Source organism: Sapajus apella, unplaced genomic scaffold, assembly GCF_009761245.1.
Source record: "Sapajus apella isolate SASKATOON/1434 unplaced genomic scaffold, GSC_monkey_1.0 scaffold7, whole genome shotgun sequence".
In the NCBI taxonomy this organism is placed as follows: Eukaryota; Metazoa; Chordata; class Mammalia; order Primates; family Cebidae; genus Sapajus; species Sapajus apella.
Genome location: NW_022436947.1, coordinates 3,769,562 through 3,791,088, shown reverse-complemented (window position 1 = coordinate 3,791,088; position 21,527 = coordinate 3,769,562). Strand labels below are relative to the sequence as shown.

The 21,527-nt window shown below is 39.5% G+C and overlaps 1 protein-coding gene across 3 annotated transcripts in view; it reads left to right on the top strand.

Moving 5' to 3' along the window:
* The first annotated feature begins 2,980 nt into the window (after positions 1–2,980).
* The window catches only part of AKR1D1 (aldo-keto reductase family 1 member D1), a 44,007-nt gene continuing 25,460 nt past the window's right edge, over positions 2,981–21,527 (top strand). For 2 of the 3 annotated variants that reach the window (XM_032275872.1, XM_032275874.1), the window contains exons 1-2: positions 2,981–3,162; positions 19,489–19,656. In XM_032275872.1, coding sequence (XP_032131763.1) covers positions 3,070–3,162; positions 19,489–19,656 — 261 coding nt within the window. In that variant the 5' untranslated portion in view covers positions 2,981–3,069. The remainder of the gene's footprint in view (positions 3,163–19,488; positions 19,657–21,527) is intronic. The other variant, XM_032275873.1, reaches the window with a different exon arrangement.

Here is a 21,527-nt window from a genome sequence, read left to right as displayed (position 1 = left end):
TGCCTGAGGGTCAGTTTCCTGAGGAAAAAACTCAGTTAAGACAAATGTAAGTTTCAAGTTTTAAGACAGAGGGCCACTGTCTATGTTTATTCAAAAATCCATAAACATAAGACGATTTTGCCAGTTTCAACTTCAGGACATTTTAACCATTGTGGACTCAGTGACCTGTGAAGTACACAGGCCAGGGAAATGTCCTCTTTGCCTTCTGAAGTTTCACTGAAAAATCAACTCACACAATTTTATTTAAAAATATGTGTATATAGGGAGAACCACAGAATGGTTACCCACCCACAACAGGGTTTAGAAACTTATTTACTGGCAAATAAGGTTACGGAAGAGGGGGAAAGAGGAATTCTGTTGAGGGGATCACTAGGGAGAATGAATGGATCAGGAAGCAGAGATTACCTTGTACATTACCTTGTGAAAGGGTTTGTTCAGAAGGGGTTACATTCTTGGTCTTACAGGGAAAGGAAAAAGTTGCTTTTGGTGGGTCTGGATCTTAGGGATACAAAGAAACTTCACTTTGGGAGAGGTGGTAGGGAGTAAAGGTCAGAGAGATCTTGAGGCTTTCCAGTTCAGTATGTCAAAGTGCCATATTTTGGGGTATCAGTTTCTGAGTCCCAGCACATTCTTGGTCTTCTTTTTAGGTGATGGATCATGAGATAACAGGGAGGGGAAAAAGAACAATTGTCCTCTTTGATGGGTCCCTCCTATCTTTATGTAGACAGGGGGGTCTTTTCCAGAGCTTGTTGATCTCTAAGGGTCTTAATTCAAAATCTTTATTTTACTAGGGAGCCATATGTCAGGGTAGAATGTCCTGCACTCCTTCAACCTCCAAATCCAAATTTAGAAATAGTTTCTAATTTTTTTAGGGCAATGTCTTTTATTTCTTTTGGCCACTGTGATTGATTTTGTAATGGATCCATGAACCAAGAAAGGTAATCAATGCTGACAAGGTTCAATTTCAGGACTACTGTTTAAGCTATTGAGAAAGTAAAATCTCTTTTTTGTTGTTTGAGTTTGAAACCATGTCACTCCAAGGACAGTCAGTAAATACCTTTCAGTAATAAGGGGACTGAGAGAGACAGTTTCCTGAGAGAGCAAGAAGGCAGACAGAAGAACAAGAAGTGAGAAATTAGTCCTGGCCATATTATTTTTTCTCTAGTCCTGTTTAACTGGTGATAAGCTTAACTCATGAGAAAGATCAAAAGAAGCAAAGAAGGATATTACATAATGATAAAAGGATCAATGTAACAAGAAGAGCTAAAGATCCTAAACATATACGCACCTAATACAGGAATACCCAGATATATAAGACTTATAAAGAGACTTGGACTCCCACACAATAATAGTGGGAGACTTCAACATCAATATTAGACAGATCAATGAGACAGAAAGTTAACATCGATATCCAGGACTTGAACTCAGATCCGGAACAAGTAGGCTTAATTAACATTTATAGAACTCTCCACTTTAAATACACAAAATATACACTCTTATCAGTACCACATCACACCTATTTATAGGTTTAAATGAAATATTGGTTGGCTGCTTGTTAATTATTTTCTTCCCTCATTTTTTTTATGTCTCTATTATTGAACACAATTATAGGCATACCCATTTTTAGACTGCATTCTAGCCCGGGCAATAAAGCAACATCCCTGTTCTCTCTCCCTCTTCCTCTTCCTCTTCCTCTTTCTTCTTCTCCTTCATTCTTTTTTTTTCTTTTTCTTTTTTTTTTTATTCTTTCTCTTTCTTTCTCTCTTTCTTCCTCTTAAAAAAAAAAAAAAGTGTCCTAACCAGACTGACGCCATCTTTAATAAAGGCCAGACAAAGCCAAACCTGCTGGTGACATTCCCAGGGGGTTGGGCCCTTTCGGAAAAAAAAAAAAATACAAAAATTAGCTGGATGTGGTGGCAGGCACCTGTAATCCCAGCTACTCAGGAGGCTGAAGCAGGAGAAGGGCTTGAATCTGGGAGGCAGAGTTACAGTGCACCAAGATCGCACTACCTACGCTCCAGCCTGAGCAGCAGAGTGAGACTCTGTCTCAAAAAAAAAAAAAAAAAAAAAAATTAAAAAAATCAGAAAATTAGCCAGGTGTGGTGGCACATGCGTGTAGTCCCAGCTACTTGGGAGGCTGAAGCAGGAGAATTGCTTGAACCCAGGAGGCTGAGTTTGCAGTGAGCTGAGATCATGATACTGCACTCTAGCCTGGGTGACAGAGTAAGACCCTGTCTCTTTTTAATTTTTTTTAATTAAAAAAAAAATTTTTTTTTTTGCTTTCCCTCCTCCCCAAAACCCTGTCTCAAAAAAACAAAAACAAAAACAAAAAAACCACCAGAAAAAAAAAAAAAGAATTTAAGGTAAGTCTGTGTATTAGTCCTTTGTCATACTACTAATAAAGGTAAACCAAGTCTGGATAATTTATAAGGAAAAAGAGATTTAATTGACTGACAGTTCCACATGGCTGGGGAGGTCTCACAATCATGGCAGAAGGCAAAGGAGGAGCAAAGGCACATCCTACGTGGCAGCAGACAAGAAAGCATGTGCAGCAGAACTGTCCTTTAAAAAATCATCAGATCTCATGTGACTTATTCACTATCATGAGAACAGCACAGGAAAAACACACTCCGATGATTCAATTCCCTCCCACCGAGTCTCTCCCATGACACATGGGGATTATCAGAGCTACAATTCAAGATGAGATTTGGATGGGAACACAGCCAAACCATATCAGTTTGTTATTTGCCAACAAATGCATCCTAACTGATAGAGGCCAGATAGATTTGTTTCTTTTTGTTTTTTCAATATTTTGTTGCAAAGAAGTAAGTGTAAGCTCTCAATACATTATGTTTTACAAGCCTCTGTTGAAGTTCAAAGGACAAACATGCTCAGGATTTCCAGGAAAGCCTAGAAAAACAACAGGTTGAGAAATAGATCTATTAATATCCCTTCCCTCTGCTCCTCCCTCTGGCCTTCTTTTTATTGACTGAATAGGCCCTAGGACATCTCTTCGAAAAGACTCCTTGGTGTTCAATATCACTCCTGCAATCAGATTCTCTCTTCACAATGGATCTCAGTGCTGCAAGTCATCGCATACCTCTAAGTGACGGAAACAGCATTCCCATAATCGGACTTGGTACCTACTCAGAACCTAGATCAGTAAGCTTACCTTTTCTCTCTTTGCTTGTTTCTTTTAACATTTGCCTATAGCATAATCTACAATTTACTTTAAGCAGATCTCATTGACTTACTTTTTGTACAAATGCAAGCAACCTCAATTTGTAATAATGAAAGGACTACTATTTACTGAATGGGTATTGAGCCAAAGGTTAAACTAAATCAATTCATGATTAAAAATTAGTTTGGATTTGAGAATGACAACTTTCTGCTTCCTTTACTGAAATTTAGCTAAATGCTGATTACAAGAGTGAACTGAGCCACATGAAATTTGTGTGTTTATGACTTGTGTTTTTTTTATGTCAGGTAATTTTTAGTTTAGTCTAACAAACATCTAGTGAAGACTTGCCATACACTAAGCACTAGGTGATAGAAATGTCATATATAAAGAAAACAGTGTCTCTGCTATCTAGGATTAAAAATCAAATAGAGGGGGTAGATTCTTTACAACCAATTGTAGAACAAGAAAGATAACTATAAATTCTATTCTAGAACTCTCTGTAAACAGTCTCTGAAAGCATATGTATTAGTCCATTCTCATGCTGCTATTAAAGACATACCCTAGAGACTGGGTAATTTATAAAGGAAAGAAGTTTAATACTCACAGTTCATCATGGCTGGGGATACCTCAGGGAACTTATAATCATGGCAGAAGGGGAAGAAAACACATTCTTCTTTATACGGCAGCAGCAAGGAGAAGTGCTGAGCCAAAGGGGAAAAGCCCCTTATAAAACCATCAGATCTCATGAGAATTCACTCACTATTACAAGAACAACATGGAAATAACTTCCCCCAGGATTCAATTACCTCCTAGCAGGTCCCTCCTACAACATGTGAGGATTATGCGAAATACAATTCAAGATGAGATTTGGGTGGAGACACAGCTACATAGAGAGTCTCTGCTAGGGCAGTATGGAAGGGAGATGTGGGGTGAGGGGCCACACACGGAGTTCCCATTGAGGCACTTCCTAGTGAAGCTATGAGAAGAGGGCTACTATCCTCCAGAGTCCAGAATGATAGATCTACCGATAGCTTGCACAGTACACCTAGAAAAGCCATAGGCACTCAACACCAGCTTGTGAAAGCAGCTGGAAGTGGGGTTATATCCTGCAAAGCCACAGAAGTGGAGCTGCCCAAGGCTGTAGGAGCCCACCTCTTGCATCAGCATGACTTGCTCCAGAACCCGACAGGTTTACATTGTAATTCTCCATCTGGAGCTTACCATAAACTCCATGCCACATGTAAACAATAGGGCCTGCTGCGTCATATGGCCCAAGTGGCAGGTATGCTTGCGGGAAAGTCTGGACCTTCTCCTGAGCCCTTTCGCATTCTGGACCTACTGAAAGCTGGTGTATTCATGTCACTCAGTAAATGGGTAGGAACAGTACTGCAAGTGTGGAATATGCTGCCTCTGGAGCCTGAGGATGCCTTCTGGGCAGTGTGCTTCCTTCTTAATGCATTTCCTAGTACACAGCCATACCTATGACTTTATCTTGAAAGAACTTCCATCAGCCTCCCAAGATCAGACATTTTTCTCACTTCTTCCACCTAATTGCTACTCAATACCAAATTATTCTTATTAATAAAAGATATAGTACTGAAATGAATACATATTGTAGGAAAATATTTTTAAAACATTTTTTAACTTAGAAGAGGTAAAATAGGACCTTCAAAATTATGTTGGTAATTTACAAAATTTCTAATTAATGTCATAACTTTATGTTTATAACTATTCCTGTGGTTGGAACTGCTTTTGTAATCAAGTGTTTGTTTAAAAAAATATGTGAATCCCAGCCAAAAAAAAAAAAATAGCCTTCCAATAATCCATTCTTCTTCTTTTTTTAAATTCATAATAGAGACAAGGTCTCACTGTGTTGCCCAGGCTGGTCTCAAATTCCTGGACTCAAGCAACCCTCCCAAATCAACCTTCAGAATTGCTGGGATTATAGGCATGAGCCACTGTGCCCCGCCCAGTAATCCATGCTGACTGCTTTGTTTTGTGTAAACTACGCAATGCACTTGTTGGCTGCCTATCTAACTTGCCTTTACGGTAGGGTTGCCAGGTTTAGCAACTAAAAATACAAGATGTCCAGGTAAATTTGAACTTCAGATGAACAATGAATAATATTTAAATATAAGCATGTTCCATCCCATTTAATATTTGGGAGATGCATATACAACAAAGTCTTGCCCATCAAATTTAACCGAGCTTCCTGTATGTTGCCTGAAAACTCTAGGGATTTCATATCTAATTAATGATCTTTTTAAATTAAATGTTTATTTTTTAAACTATACTTTAAGTTTTGGGGTACATGTGCCAAATGTGCAGGTTTGTTACAAAGGTATACACGTGCCATAATGGTTTGCTGCACCCCATCAACCCGTCATCTAGATTAGGTATTTTTCCTAATGCTGTCCCTCCCCTAATCCCCCAACTCTTCAACAGCCCTCAGTGTGTCATGTTCCCCTCCCTATGTTCATGTGTTCTCATTGTTTAACTCCCACTTATGAGTGGAAATATGTGGTGTTTGGTTTTCTGTTCTTGTGTTACTTTGCTGAGAATGATGGTTTCCAGCTTCATCCATGTCCCTGCAAAGGATATGAACTCATCCTTTTTATGGCTGCATAGTATTCCATGGTGTGTATGTGCCACATTTTCTTTATCCAGTCTATCTTTGATGGGTATGTGGGTTGGTTCCAAGTTTTCACTATTGTGAACAGTGCCCCAATAAACATATTGCACATGTGTTTTTATACTAGGATGGTTTACAATCCTTTGGATATATATCCAGTAATTGAATTGCTGGGTCAAATGATATTTCTAGTTCTAGATCCTTGAGGAATTGCCACACTGTTTTCCACTATGGTTGAACTAATTCAAATTCCCACCAACAGTGTAAAAGTGTTTCTATTACTCCACATCCTCTCCGGCATCTGTTATTTCCTGACTTTTTAATGATCACCATTCTAACTGGCATGAGTTGGTATCTCAATGTGGTTTTGATTTGCATTTCTCTAATGACCAGTGATGATGAGCTTTTTTTCATATGTTTGTTGCCCACATAAATGTCTTCTTTTGAGAAGTGTCTGTTCACGTATTTTACCCACTTTTTGATGGGGTTGTCTGTTTTATTCTTGTAAATGTGTTTAAGTTCTTTGTAGATTCTGGTTATTAGCCCTTTGTCAGATGGGCAGATTGCAAAAAGTTTCTCCCATTCTGTAGGTTGTCTACTCACCCTGATGATAGTTTCTTTTGCTGTGCAGAAGCTCTTTAGTTTAATTCTATCCCATTTGTCAATTTTGGCTTTTGTTGCCATTGCTTTTGGTGTTTTAGTCATGAAGTCTTTGTCCATGCCTGTGTTCTGAATGGGATTGCCTAGGTTTTCTTCTAGGGTTTTTATGGTCCCAGGTCTTATGTTTAAGTCTTTAATCCATCTTAAGTTAATTTTTGTGTAAGGTATAAGGAAGGAACCCAGTTTCAGCTTTCTGCATGCGGCTAGCCAGTTTTCCCAACACCATTTATTAAATAGAGAATCCTTTCCCCATTGCTTGTTTTTGTTGGGTTTGTCAAAGATCAGATGGCTATAGATGTGTGGTGTTATTACTGAGTCCTCTGTTCTGTTCCACTGGTCTATGTATCTGTTTTGGTACCAGTACCCTGCTGTTTTTATTACTGTAGGCTTGAAGTATAGTTTGAAGTCAGGTAGCATAATGGCTCCAGCTTTGTTCTTTTTGCTTAGGATTCTCTTGGCTATGTGGGCTCTTTTTTGGTACCATATGAACTTTAAAGTAGTTTTTTCCAATTCTGTGAAGTCAGTGGTAGCTTGATGAGGATAGCATTGAATCTGTAAATTACTTTGAGCAGTATGGCCATTTTCACAATATTGATTCTTCCTATCCATGAGTATGGAATGTTTTTCCATATGTTTGTGTCCTCTCATTTCATTGAGCAGTGGTTTCTAGTTGTCCTTGAAGAGGTCCTTCACATCTCTTGTAAGTTTTATTCCTAGGTATTTCATTCTCTTTGTAGCAACTGTGAATGGGAGTTCACTCATGATTTGGCTCTCCATCTGTTATTAGTGTAGAGGAATGCTTGTGATTTTTGCACATTGATTTTGTATCCTGAGACTTTGCTGAAGTTGCTTATCAGCTTAAGGAGATTTTGGACTAAGATGATAGGGTTTTCCAAGTATACAATCATGTCATCTGCAGAGACAATTTGACTTCCTTTCTTCCTATCTGAATACCTTTATTTCCTTCTCTTGCATGATTGCCCTGGCCAGAACTTTCAATACTATGTTGAATAGGAGTAGTGAAAGAGGGCATCCTTGTCTTGTGCCACTTTTCAAAGGGAATTCTTCCAGTTTTTATCCATTCAGTCTGATATTGGCTGTGGGTTTGTCATGAATAGCTCTTATTATTTTGAGATATGTTTCATCAATAACTAGGTTATTGGGAATTTTTAGCATGAAGGGCTGTTGAATTTTGGCCTTTTCTGCATCTATTGAGATAATCATGTGGTTTTTGTCATTGGTTCTGCTTATGTGATGGATTATGTTGATTCGTGTATGTTGAACCAGCCTTGCATCCCAGGGATGAAGCTAACTTGGTCACGATGGATAAGCTTCTTGATGTGCTGCTGGATTTGGGTTGCCAGTATTTTACTGAGGGTTTCACATCAATGTTCATTGGGATATTGGTCTGAAATTTTCTTTTTTTTTTTTTTTTTTTTTTTTTTTTTTGTCTCTGCCAGGTTTTGGTATCAGGATGATGCTGGTCTCATAAAATGAGTTAGGGAGGATTCCCTCTTTTTCTATTGTTTGGAATAGTTTCTCAGAAGGAGTGGTACCAGCTCCTTTTTGTACCTCTGGTAGAATTCAGCTGTGAATCCATCTGGTCCTGCACTTTTTTTGTTGGTAGGCTATTAATTAATCATTGCCTCAATTTCAGAACTTGTTATTCATCAATTCAGGGATTTGACTTCTTCCTGGTTCAGTCCTGGGAGGGTGTATCTGCCCAGGAATTTATCCATTTCTTCTAGAGTTTCTAGTTTATTTGCATAGAGGTGTTTATAGTATTCTCTGATGGTAATTTCTATTTCTGTGGGATCAGTGGTGATATCCCCTTTATCATTTTTTATTGTGTCTATTTAATTATTCTCTCTTTTCTTCTTTATTAGTCTGGCTAGCTCTCTCTTTTGTTATCTTTTCAAAAAACCAGCTCCTGGATTCATTGATTTTTTGAAGAGTTTTTCGTGTCTCTATCTCCTTCAGTTCTGCTCTGATCTTAGTTATTTCTTGTCTTCTGCTAGCTTTTGAATTTGTTTGCTCTTGCTTCTCTAGTTCTTTTAATTGTGTTGTTAGGGTGTCAATTTTAGATCTTTCCTGCTTTGTCTTGTGGGCAAGTAGTGCTATAAATTTCCCCCTACACACTACTTGAAATGTATCCCAGAGATTCTGGTACGTTGTGTCTTTGTTCTTATTGGTTTCAAAGAACATCTTTATTTCTGCCTTCATTGCATTATTTACCCAGTAGTCATTCAGGAGGAGGTTGTTCAGTTTCCATGTAGTTGTGCAGTTTTGATCGAGTTTCTTAATCCTGAGTTCTAATTTGATTGCACTGTGATCTGAGAGACTGTTTGTTATTTTTCCATTCATTTGCATTTACTGAAGAGTGTTTTTCTTCCAATTATGTGGTCTATTTTAGAATAAGTGTGATATGGTGCTGAGAAGAATGTATATTCTGCTGATTTGGGGTGGAGAGTTCTATAGATGTCTATTAGGTCTGCTTGGTCCACAGCTGAGTTCAAGTCCTGGATATTCTTGTTGATTTTCTGTCTCATTTATCTGTGGAATAGTGACAGTGGGGTGTTAAAAGTCTCCCACTATTACTGTGTGGGAGTCTAAGTAACTTTGCAGATCTCTAAAAATTTGCTTTATAAATCTGGGTGCTCCTGTATTGGATGCATATACATTTAGAATAGTTAGCTCTTCTTACTGCATTGATTCCTTTACCATTATGTAATGCCTTTCTTTGTCTTTTTTGATTTTTGTTGGTTTAAAGTCTGTTTTATCAGAGACTAGGATTGTAACCCCTACTTTTTTTTCCTTCCATTTGCATGGTAAATCTTCCTCCATCGCTTTATTTTGAGCCTATGTGTGACAGGAGATGGTTCTCCTGAATACAGCACACTGATGGGTCTTGCCTCTATCCAGTTTGCCAGTTTGTGTCTTTTAATTTGGGCATTTATCCTGTTTATATTTGAGGTTAATATTTTTATGTGTGAATTTGATCCTGTAATTATTATGCCAGCTGGTTAATTTGCTCATTAGTTGATGCAGTTTCTTCATAGAGTCTATGGTCTTTACAATTTGGTATCATTTTTCAGTGGCTGATACTGCTTGTTTCTTTCCATGTTTAATGCTTCCTTCAGTAGTTCTTGTAACGCAGGCCTGCTGGTGAGAAAATCCCTCAGCATTTGCTTATCTGTAAAGGATTTTATTTCTTTTTCACTTACGAAGCTTAGTTTGGCTGGATATTAAATTCTGGGTTGAAAATTCTTGTCTTTAAGAGTGTTGAATATTGGCCCCCACTCTCTTCTGGCTTGTAGGGTTTCTGCTGAGAGATCTGCTGTTAGTCTGATGGGCTTCCCTTTGTGGGCCAACCGACCTTTCTCTCTGGCTGCACTTAACATTTTTTTCTTCATTTCAACTTTGGCGAATCTGATGATTATGTGCCTTGGGGCTGATTTTCTCGAGGAATATCTTTGTGGTGTTCTCTGTGTTTTCTGAATTTGAATGTTGCCCTGCCTTGCTAGGTTGGGGAAATTCTCCTGGATAATATCCCAAAGAGTGTTTTCCAAATTGGTTCCCTTCTCCCTGTCACTTTCAGGTACACCAATCAAACACAGCTTTGGTCTTTTCACATAGTCCCATATTTCTTGGAGGCTTTGGTCATTTCTTTTTACTTTTTTTTTCTCTAATCTTTTCTTCTCACTTTATTTCACTGAGTAAATCTTCAATCTCTGCTATCTTTTCTTCCACTTGATCAATTCAGCTAATGACACTTGTGTATGCTTTGCGAAGTTCTCATGCTGTGTTTTTCAGCTCTATCAGGTCATTTATGTTCTTCTCTAAACTGGTTATTCTATTTAGCAATTCATCTAACCTTTTTTCAAGATTCTTAGCTTCCTCATATTGGGTTAGAGCATGCTCCTTTAGCTTGGAAGAGTTTTTTTATTACCCACCTTTTGAAGCCTACTTCTGCCAATTCGTCAAACTCGTTCTCCATCTAGTTTTGTTCCCTTGCTGGCAGGATTTGTGATCCTTAGGAAAACAAGAGACATTCTGGTTTTTGCAATTTTCAGGCTTTTTGTACTAGTTTCTCCCGATCTTCATGGAGTTATCTATCTTTGGTCTTTGATGTTGGTGACCTTTGGCTGGGATATTGGGATGGACATCCTTCTAAGAGTCAGGCTCCTCTGCTGCAGGTCTGCTAGAAGTCCACTCCAAACCCTGTTTGCCTGGTTATCACCAATGGAGGCTAAAGATCAGTAAAGATTGCTGCCTGTTCCTTTATCTGGAAGCTTTGTCCCAGAGGGGCACCCACTGGATACCAGCTAGAGCTCTCCTGTAAGAGGCGTCGATTGGCCCCTACTGGGAGGTGTCTCCTAGTCAGGATACATGGGGTCAGGGACCCACTTGAGGAGGCAGTCTGTCCCTTATCAGAGCTCAAATGCTATTCTTGGAGATCCACTGCTCTCTTCAGTGCTGTCAGGCAGGGATGTTTAAGTCTGCAGAAGCCGCACCCACAGCCACCCCTTCCCCCAGTGCTCTGTCCCAGGGAGATGGGCATTCTATCTATAAGTCACTGGACTGTGGCTGCTGCCTTTTTTTTTTTTGAGATGCCCTGCCCAGAGGAGGATTTTAAAGAGGTAGTCTGACCTCAGAGGTCTTGCCGAGCTGCAGTGGGCTCTGCCCAGATTGAACTTCCCAATGGTGGCTTTGTTTACACTGTGATGATAAAGCTACCTACTCAAGCCTCAGCAATGGCAGACACCCCTCACCCCATGAAGGTCCAGTGAGCCAGGTCGACCTTAGACTGCTATGCTGGCAGCAAGAGTTTCAAGCCGGTGGCTCTTTTGTTCATACCACCGAAGCATGAACAAAACCTCTCCTGCTGCTAGCTCACAGTGTGCCCAAACGGCTGCCAAGTTTTGTGCTTGAATCCCAGGGCCCTGGTGGCATATGTACCAGAAGGAATCTCATGGTCTGCTGGTTGTGAAGACCACGGGAAAAGCGCAGTATCTGAGCCGTAATGTACCATTCTTCCTGGTACAGTCTCTCAGAGCTTCCCTTGGTTAGGGGTTAAATCCCCTGACCCCTTGTGCTTCCTGGGTGAGGTGATGCCCCACCCTGCTTTGGCTTGTCCTCCGTGGGCTGCACCCATTGTCCAGTCAGTCCCAATGACATGAACTGTGTACCTCAGTTGGAAATGCAGAAATCACCTGCCTTCTGTGTCAGTCTCATTACAGACCGGAGCTGTTCCTATTTGGCAATTTTGCCTGGAAATCCCCTAATTAACCATCTTCAAAGCATCTCTGCAGGTAATGCTCTTTGGATGCCACTTATTATGATAACCATGCCCACTTCACTTCTGAAGTTAAGTACTACCATGTGGCCTCTATTATTTTAAAATTCCATCATTCCTAGTTTTTAAAATAAAGATAGGATCTCACTATGTTGCCCAGGCTGGTCTTGAACTCCTGGCCTTAAGCAATCCTCCTGTCTTGGTCTCCTGAAGTGCTGAGGTTAGAGGTCTGAGCCACCAGACCTGGCCCCAAATTTTTTAGTAAACCCAGTTTTTTCACATCTCCCATGGTCTGCCTTGTGTATGGAGGACAGATATAATTGGGCTGAACAATTCTAGTGTTTTTGTCTTTTTGGTAAAAGAAGTGTTCTCTGGGCCCTAAATATCCTCTGTGGGTTTCCGGCCTTATATACTATATCCACTCTCATGCGCTTCCTTCTCAGAGCTTCCTGACCCCTCTCTTGACCATCTACCATGGTATTTCTAGAATGTCTACTTCATGTATGTGGATCTCACTTTTTCCAGATTTCAGAAGTTACGCTGGCAGTGTGTTACCACTGTTTCCTGAGGTGTTAAGTCACATATCAGAGGATGGTGTTTTCATATCAATAAACTCTACTTTATCCACCTTCCTCTTGATGCTGTACCCCAAGATCCACTCCCACACATACTCTCCACCTCCATTGCACATGGTGCCTAGGAATGGAGTTCCTTCAGTGTATCACCCTCTTTATCCCTTTTTTCTAGCCAGGAACTCTCATAAGGGATAATATCCAAAATATAAAAGGAATTCCTACCTTTTATATTTAGAAGGATATATTCTAATGTGACTCCATGGCTCTGAAATTAGTCTCTCTACCAAGCGATATTCACTGGATGCCCCCTTTAGAAACAGCTAATTATTGGCCTGGTGACTGGGAGGCAATATGCAGGTAGGTCCTGCCTGGAACATATGTTGCAAGGTAACAGCTTCTACATCATTTTCAAAGGACACAGGGAATGCTGGACATTAACACAGAGGAGTAGTGCCGGATCGGTTCTTCTGATTTGCTTTCCATGCTCTAATTTGTTCTTGCCACATCCAATATGCTACTGACACGTTCATTTGATTTTAAATGTCTGACCAGCTTTTTTGTTTGTTTGTTTATAGAATTGCTGTGTTTGGTTCTTTCCTAAATCTTCTAGGGCACTCTTCATAGTTTCCAGTCCTCTATAGAGACTTTCAAGTTTACCTCTTGGTTTTTAAATTTAATTTTCTTTTTTGTAATCTAGAAATGGGGGTCTTGTTCTGTCACCCAGGCTGGAATGCAGTGGTACAATCATAGCACACTGGAGATCTGAACTCCTGGGATCAAGCAATCCTCCTGCCTCAGGTGTACATAGCCATGTCTGGATAATTTTTTAATTTTTGTGTTGATTTTATCTTATTTTTTTTTGTAAGACAGGATCTTACTATGTTGCTCAGGCCAGTCTCAAACTTACAGCATCATGCAATTCTCCTGCATCAGCTTCCCAATGTGCCGAGATTATAGGCATGAGCCACCATGCCCAGCCTCAAGTTTCTTTCTTTAATCAAAACAAGCACAGTTATTTTAACTTTTGACTAATAATTCCCATTTTTATTGTGGTATTAATCTGTGGCTGAATTATTTCACTTAGTATAATGTCCTCCAGGTTCACCCATGTTGTTGTATATTGCAGAATTTCCTGCTTTTTTGAGGCAGGAATATTCTGGAATCAATATTACATTGTTTATATGCCACATTTTCTTCACCAGCTCATCTGTCAGTGAACATTTAGGTTGTTTCCATATCTTAACCTAATGTGAATAATGCTACAGTGTATGGAAGTGCAAATATTTCTTCAAGATAGTGATTTTATTTTTATTTTTTGGATATATACCCAGAAGTAGGATTGCTGGATCATATGGTAGTTCTATTTTTAATTTTTTTCTTGATCAACATGGTCTAATATATTTTTAATTTTTTTAGAAACCTCCATACTGTTTTCCATAGTAGCTGCACAATTTTATACTTCCACCAACAGTGTACAAGAGTTTTAATTTTTCTACATCCTCACCAATAATTGTTACCTTTCAGTTTTTTTATAATCATCATCCTAATGGGTGTGAGGTGTTATTTCATTGTAGTTTTGATGTGCATTTCCCAGATGGATAGCGATGTTGAGTATCTTTGCATATACCTATTGGCCATTTGTATGTCTTCTTTGGAGAAATGCCTCCTCAAGTCCTTTACCAACTTTTTAATCAGTTTTTTTTTGGCGGGGGGTGATTTTTTCTTTGTTTTTGTTTGTTTGCTATTGAGTTGTAGAAGTTCCTTTTAATTATATTTTGGATATTAGCCCCTTGTGAGATACGTGCTTTGTAAATATTTTCTCCTATTCTGTAGGTTGCTTTTTCACTCTATTGAGTGTTTCCTTTTCTGTGCAGAGGCTATTTAGCTTGATGCAGTCCTAACAACCTATTTTTACTTTTGTTTCTTGTGCTTTCAGTGTCATATCCAAGATATCATAGCCTACCCCAATGTCATGATGCTTTTTCCCCTTATGTTTTCTTCTAGGAGTTTTATAGTTTCTGGTTTTAAAAATCTTTACTCCACTTTGAGTTGACTTTTTGTGTATGGTGTAAGATACAGGTCCAATTTCATTCTAATGATAGTTCCAATATTACGATCTATAATTCTGTTTAGGCTGTCAATTGTTTCTTCCTGTCTTCCTTTATGGAACTTTGTTTTCTGGGGTATCTAAATTCTTCAACTGTGTGCAGGTTAATATTATTTTTTAAAAAGTATTTGTGAGCATGCACCAAAGGGTGAAAAACAAATATTTTCTTTCAGAGAGCATGTGTGTGTGTTTGCTCCAGGTTTCCTAGAGGCACTGCTACTCAGTGGCCACATGAAACTGGTCATCAGACTCTGGCTACATAGGTTATGAATTCTCCCAGGGACTGGGTGGTCATAGCCTTTTAGGGAGTGTTTTTACTTTCCTTTTTCATCTCCTGAACCTCTCACTTCTGCATTTAGACTTTCCCATAAAATTTAGCTTGATTTAATAAATGCCTGCTGTCTTTTCAGCGCTTTTATGGCAATTTTTTAAAAAGTTTTAATTCAGCTTCTTTTTTCTGTTTTTTTGAGACAGGGTCTTGCTCTGTCACCCAGGCTGAAGTGCAGTGGTTTGATTACAAATCCCTGCAACCTCTGCCTTCCAGGTTCAAGCGAGCCACCAGACAGGGCTAATTTCTGTATTTTTTATAGAGATGGGGTTTCACTATGTTGCCTAGGCTGGTCTCAAACTCCTGGGCTCAAGCAATCCTCCCACCTCAGCCTCCCAAGCGCTGGGATTACAGGTGTGCCACCACACCTGGCCTAATTAGCATTTTAAATTTTCTTAAATGGAAGAGGATGCTGTCAGTCATTTGAGAAAACCAAACTTTTTGTTTTACTGTTCAGTGAGATTGTCCTTAATTGTGGATCAAATTTTTATATTTTAGATTCTCCTATCATATCATTTATGTGGTATCCTATTTGATCTTTCTGATTTTTTTCAAAGCTGTGTTTCCTTTAAAAAAGGTCAGAATTTATGTAGAATTCCTTTATGCTACATTTAAGGATTACTAAGCGTGGTCCTCATGTTCATATTCCCAAGTAGTTCCTCCATATTGAATAGAATTAAGTCCAAAATGGTAATACATCTCACTGCTGCTTCTGCCTTCTGAGAGACAATATTTTTCAGCAAGTATAGAAATATAAACATATAAATAAATAAGTAAATAGTAAATATCTGTAAGTAAATATCCAGCTTTTAGAAGAGATTCCCTGGTGAAAGCTGAATAATTGAAGATTTCACTACTATAACTTGCTTCTGTACCATAATGATTAAATGAGTCATCACCCATATATGCAACACCATGGTAGACTATACTCCTACTTTGGCCCTTCCCTTTACCATTTTTTTTTTTCTTGCTTTGTCGCCCAGGCTGGAGTGCAGTGGTATGATCTCAGCTCACTGCAACCTCTGCCTCCTGTGTTCAAGCAATTCTCCTGCCTCAGCCTCTCGAGTAGCTGGGATTACAGGTGCCCACTACCACACCTGGCTAATTTTTGTATTTTTTAGTAGAGACGGGGTTTCACCATGTTGGCCAGGCTGGTCTTGAACTTCTGACCTAAGGTGATCGCCCACCATGGCCTCCCAAAGTTCTGGGATTACAGGCGTGAGCCACCACGCCTCACCATACTTTCTTTATCCTAAATGCTCTCTTCTGTACTTCATTTTTTGGGTTAATTTTTGAAAATACAAGTCCCTACTTTAATATGCATTTGTCTGGGGTTCCCTTCATTGTGTACTTTAGCTCTTCATTTAAATGATCAGTTCCAGCCCATAAAATCTCAGCGATGTTTCTGAGATTCTATTTACCATCTAGTATTAAGCTTCATATATTGATAATATGTAGAGGGAGGCCAAGGCAGGAGGATCACTCGAGCCCAGGAGTTTGAAACCAGCATGGGCAACATGGCAAAACTCCATCTCTACAAAAAAGTTAGCTGGGCATGGTGGCATACACCTGTAGTCCCACCAACTCGGGAGGCTAAGGTGGAAGAATCACTTGAGCACAGGAGGCTGAGGCTTCAGTGAGCTGTAATCATGCCATTGCACTTCAGCCTGGGTGACAGAAACCCAAAAGAAGAAAGAAAAGAAAAGAAAAGAAAGGAAAAGAAAAGAAAAAGAAGAAGAAAGAAAGAAAGAAAAAGAAAGAAAGAAAGAAGAAAAGAAAAGAAAAAGAAAGAAAGAAAGAAAGAAAAGAAAAGAAAGAAAGAAAGAAGAAAGGAAGGAAGAAGAAGAAAGAAAGAGAAAGAAAGAAAGAAAAGAAGAAGAAAGAAAGAAGAAGAAGAAAGAAGAGGAAGAAGAAGGAGGAGGAGGAGGAGGAAGAAGAATGAAGGAGGAAGAAGGAAGACGAAGAAGGAGGAAGAGGAGGAGGAGGAGGAGAAGGAAGAAATGTAGATACTTGAGAATGAAAGCAATATGTTTATTTTCTTCTTTGTAAATTTCTAGACACCACGCCTCACGTCCCCTTCCCACTGTACTTTAGTTGTCACACTTGTCATTTATAACATCTCATTTCACAGGTTTTTTTCTGGTCTTTTGACTCAATTACTGTCCAAGTCCTATTCATCATGTTGTTAGTTAATGAAATATCGCTAACATTCCTGGAATGTATGTTTCCTTTTCCAAGCTATTTGATATTTGTGACAGAATCTTATAATATCATCTATGTAGCTAGTTTGTTTATTTTTCATATCCTCTTATCTTCTCTATAGTGATGACTTTCAACTGAAGCAGGGGGAAAAAATACAATATATGTTCCCAAGGCTTTCTATTTCCTGCCCAGGACTATAAAGTCACTAGAAATATATTTCAGATTTCTTCTCTCACTCAGCCTACACCAAATCAATAGCCGAGGACCAGAGTTCACCTGTCTGATGTGATTTGTCCAGCATTTGGTTAGAACACTGAAGAAAGCACAAGTAGTTACCAATATTTGTTGACCAAGATCAGAACAATCACCCTTCAATATGAAGTCAGTACAAATCAGAAAACAGAATTTACCCTCTCACACACACACTCTCTAAAAGATGCTTTGAAAATTACATTTAATGAGACTAGATGTTTGTCTTCAGGGAAATCTCATTGCTGTTTCTTATTAAGAAAAAAATGTAACTAAAATGAAAACACATTCATATTATTTAAATGTCATCATAACTGAAGCACAGTGATTTATGTGAAATCTGGAAAATGGTGTCTCTGAGAGACTGGGTATACTGATAAATCACTGAGAATACCTGAGACTCGGTAACTGACAAAGAACAAAAGTTTATTTTCTTACAGTTCTGGAGGCTGGAAAGTCCAAGATCAAGATGCCAGCATGTTAGGGCCCAGTCTCTCTGCTTCCAAGGCTATATCTTGAATGCTGCATTCTCTGGAGGGGAGAAATGCCATTACTCACATGACAGAAGAGGGAGAACCCACTCTTACAAGCCCTTTTTATGGTGGCATTAATCCTAAACCCCTCCCACTAGGCCCCGCCTCCCAACACTGTTTGTTACATTGGAGATTAAGTTTCAACATGTGTTTTGGAGAGGACAAAAATAATCAAACTATAGCAAATCAAAAACCAATGTTCAGGGGATAGGATATACTCATTCTTATGTTTAATGTGGGTTAATAAAATGAACAAAGATGTAGCTACCAAATTTTATTAAAATATATCCTAAAACATAAAATGTTCCTCAATGATATTTTTTCTTCAGTTTTATTGAGATATAACTGACATGTAATAAACAGCCCATATTTAAAGTATACAATTTGGCCGGGCGTGGTGGCTCAAGCCTGTAATCCCAGCACTGTGGGAGGCCGAGGCAGGTGGATCACGAGGTCAAGAGATCAAGACCATCCTGGTCAACATGGTGAAACCCCGTCTCTACTAAAAATACAAAAAATTAGCTGGGCATGGTGGCGTGTGCCTGTAATCCCAGCTACTCAGGAGGCTGAGGCAGGAGAATTGCCTGAACCCAGGAGGCAGAGGTTGCGGTGAGCCGAGATCACGCCATTGCACTCCAGCCTGGGTAACAAGAGCGAAACTCCGTCTCAAAAACAAAAAATAAATAAATAAAGTATACAATTTGATGAGTCTGACATATGTACATCTGTGACACCATCACTACAATCCAAATAATGAACATATCAATCATCTGTATAGGCTTTCTCATGCCCCTTCGTAATCCCTCCTCCCACCCATACTTCCCCAGGCTCCTGACCCCAGGCAACCACTGACCTGTGTCTGTCATCATAGACTATAATTCCACTTACATAAAATGCTAGAAGAGAAAAACTAAAGCATTTATACTTTTTGGCCTGGCTTCTTTCACTCAGCATAATTATTTTGAGATTCATCCATACTATGTGTTGTCATCAATGCTTCACTTCTTTTTTTCTTTTCTTTCTTTTTTTTTTTTTTTTTTTTTTTTGAGACAGGTCTATCTCTGTTGCTCAGGCTGGAATACAGTGGCATGATCATGGCTCACTGCAGCCTTGAACTCCAGGCTCAAGCAATCCCCCCACCTTACCCTCCCGAGTAGCTGGGACTACAGGCACATGCCACCATACCCAGCTAATTACTTTGTCTTTTTGTACACATGGGGTCTCCCTATGTTGTCCAGGCTGGTCTCAAACTCCTGGCCTCAAGCAATCCTTCTGCCTCGGCCTCCCAAAGTCCTGGGATTACAGGTGTGAGCCACTGCATCAGGCCCATGTCATTCCTTTTTATTACTGAGGAGTACTCCATTCTGTGCATACATCTCAATTTGTTTGCCCAACCTTTTGATTTATAATCTAGCTTTCTTCAATCAGCTTATGCCCTTTTATAAAAAGGCTTCCACGAATTCTCCTGTCACAGGAACTATTGATCAAATCACATTTTTGACACCACAAAGCTGAAGGCAGACCTGGGACAAATGGAGGGAGAGGAGGCTCCTGGGAGGTCAGTTTCTCCTGTTGCTGAACACCATCTTCCAATCACAACAGCCAGGAATTGAGAATCTTCCATTTCAGCTGTAAAGGAATGTATGTGCAAAATGTCCTGATTAATGATGATTAAAGGAAAGACCATTTCTCTTTTCCCCAAACCCAACCTGTTTGTCACTTCAGACCCCTAAGGGAGCCTGTGCAATATCGGTGAAGGTTGCTATCGACATAGGGTACCGACACTTTGATGGGGCCTACGTCTACAAAAATGAACACGAAGTTGGGGAGGCCATCAGGGAGAAGATAGCAGAAGGAAAGGTGCAGAGGGAAGACATCTTCTACTGTGGAAAGGTGAGATCTTGCCTTCAGTCTCCACTGGGGACAGTGAGGAGGTTTCAGGTGTTCATTTTATTATTCATCTTCCGCGTGTGTGCGCGCGAGCGCGCGTGTGTGTGTGTATTTGCACTCATGAGTATGCAGGACTCAATAATAACAGTTTGAGTTTGTTTGTTTAAAAGATAAGTGTTAAAATGACACCAAAATCATGCAAAACAGGATTTTCAACATTCTTGTATTATATTAACAAATTATTCATTAGCTTGGGAGAAGTAAGCAGAGTAGCATTTCAGGAAGAGAAAGGGGGTTTTAAAAAAGTATTTGGCTGGGTGCAGTGTCTCACGCCTGTAATCCCAGCACTTTGGGAGTCTGAGGCAGGTGTTTTGCTTGAGCTCAAGAGTTCAAGACCAGCCTGGGTAACATGGCAAAACCCTGTCTCTACAAAAAATAAAAAAAATAGCCAGGCACGGTAGCTTGCACCTGTAGTCCCAGCTACTTGGGAGGCTGAGGCGGGAGGATGGCATGAGCCAGGGAGGTCGAGGCTGCAATGAGTCATGTTCACATCACTGCCCTCCAGTTTGGGTGACAGAGTAAGACCCTATCTCAAAAAAAGAAAAAATAAAGTATTTGAGCAAATGTAATTAACTCAGGAATGATATTCATTTTTAGAACCAATAGATATTGTTTAATAAAAGCAAACAAACATAAATCAAAACAACAAGCTCTTAAAGTCGCCAATCCAAAAGCCATATGACTCATATTACGTGAGTCATTTTTCACCATGATAAAGTTATCATGCAAGAAAAAGGTGGTTAAAACATGCTTTAAATTGTCCTTTAATTCTTTAAATTGTCCAAAAAGTACAGTTGTGAAGAGAAAGCAATATTCGTACATATATAATGTCAATATGGGCTGTGTCTAATAAAGCACACTTGGGAAAAATATGAGTGTTTACTGTTTTATTTATTTATTTATTTATTTTGTGAGACAGCGTCTCATTCTGTTGCCCGGGCTGGAGTGCAGTGGCACTATCTTGGCTCACTACAACCTCCACCTGCCGGGTTCAAGAGATTCTCCTGCCTTAGCCTCCAGAGTAGGTGGGACTACAGGCATGCACCACCATGCCAGTCTAATTTTTGTATTTTTAGTAGAGACAGGGTTTCACTATCTTGGCCAAGCTGCTCTTGAACTCCTGACCTCGTGATCCGCCCATCTCGGCCTCCCAAAGTGCTGGGATTACAGGTGTGAGCCACCACGCCCAGCCTAGTGTTTACTTAAGTAAACAGACAGAGTGTGTGCAACTGAGTTCATGTAATGTTCGGTTGCTTTCACCTTATCAGGATTGTTTTCACTGCAGCTCAGCAGCAGCTGAGGGGCAATATGGGGGCAATTATGTGCACAGACTGGTGTAAGACTGCCCAGGTCAGAAGTCCAGATCTGTCACTATTGGCTGAGCTGCCTAGCATTTCTGGATCTCAGTTTTTCTCTCTGTAAAATGGGGATAATAATATCAACTATTTCATAGAGTTGTTATGAGTTCACATTTACAAAGCACTCATATAGAACCTGGCACAAAGCTAATACTATGTGTGTTTGCTGAATAAATGTAAATTAAAATACCTTCAGGAATGAAAAAAAAAGTGAATTAAAATAGCAAACAGAATTTCCACTTACATAGGATTGCAACAGTAACAGCAAAGGGACCCACCATAGCAATCAAAACCCATGTAACACATTTTTCCATTACTGTCTTCATGTTAAATTTTCTCTGTGTTTTTAAGTCAAGAAAAAAATCATTGTCCAACAGAGGAAAAAAAATCAGATTTTACCAATTTTGCTCACCCTGTCTTGTGACCAAAAAACAGTATGATTCAGGCCGAGTGCAG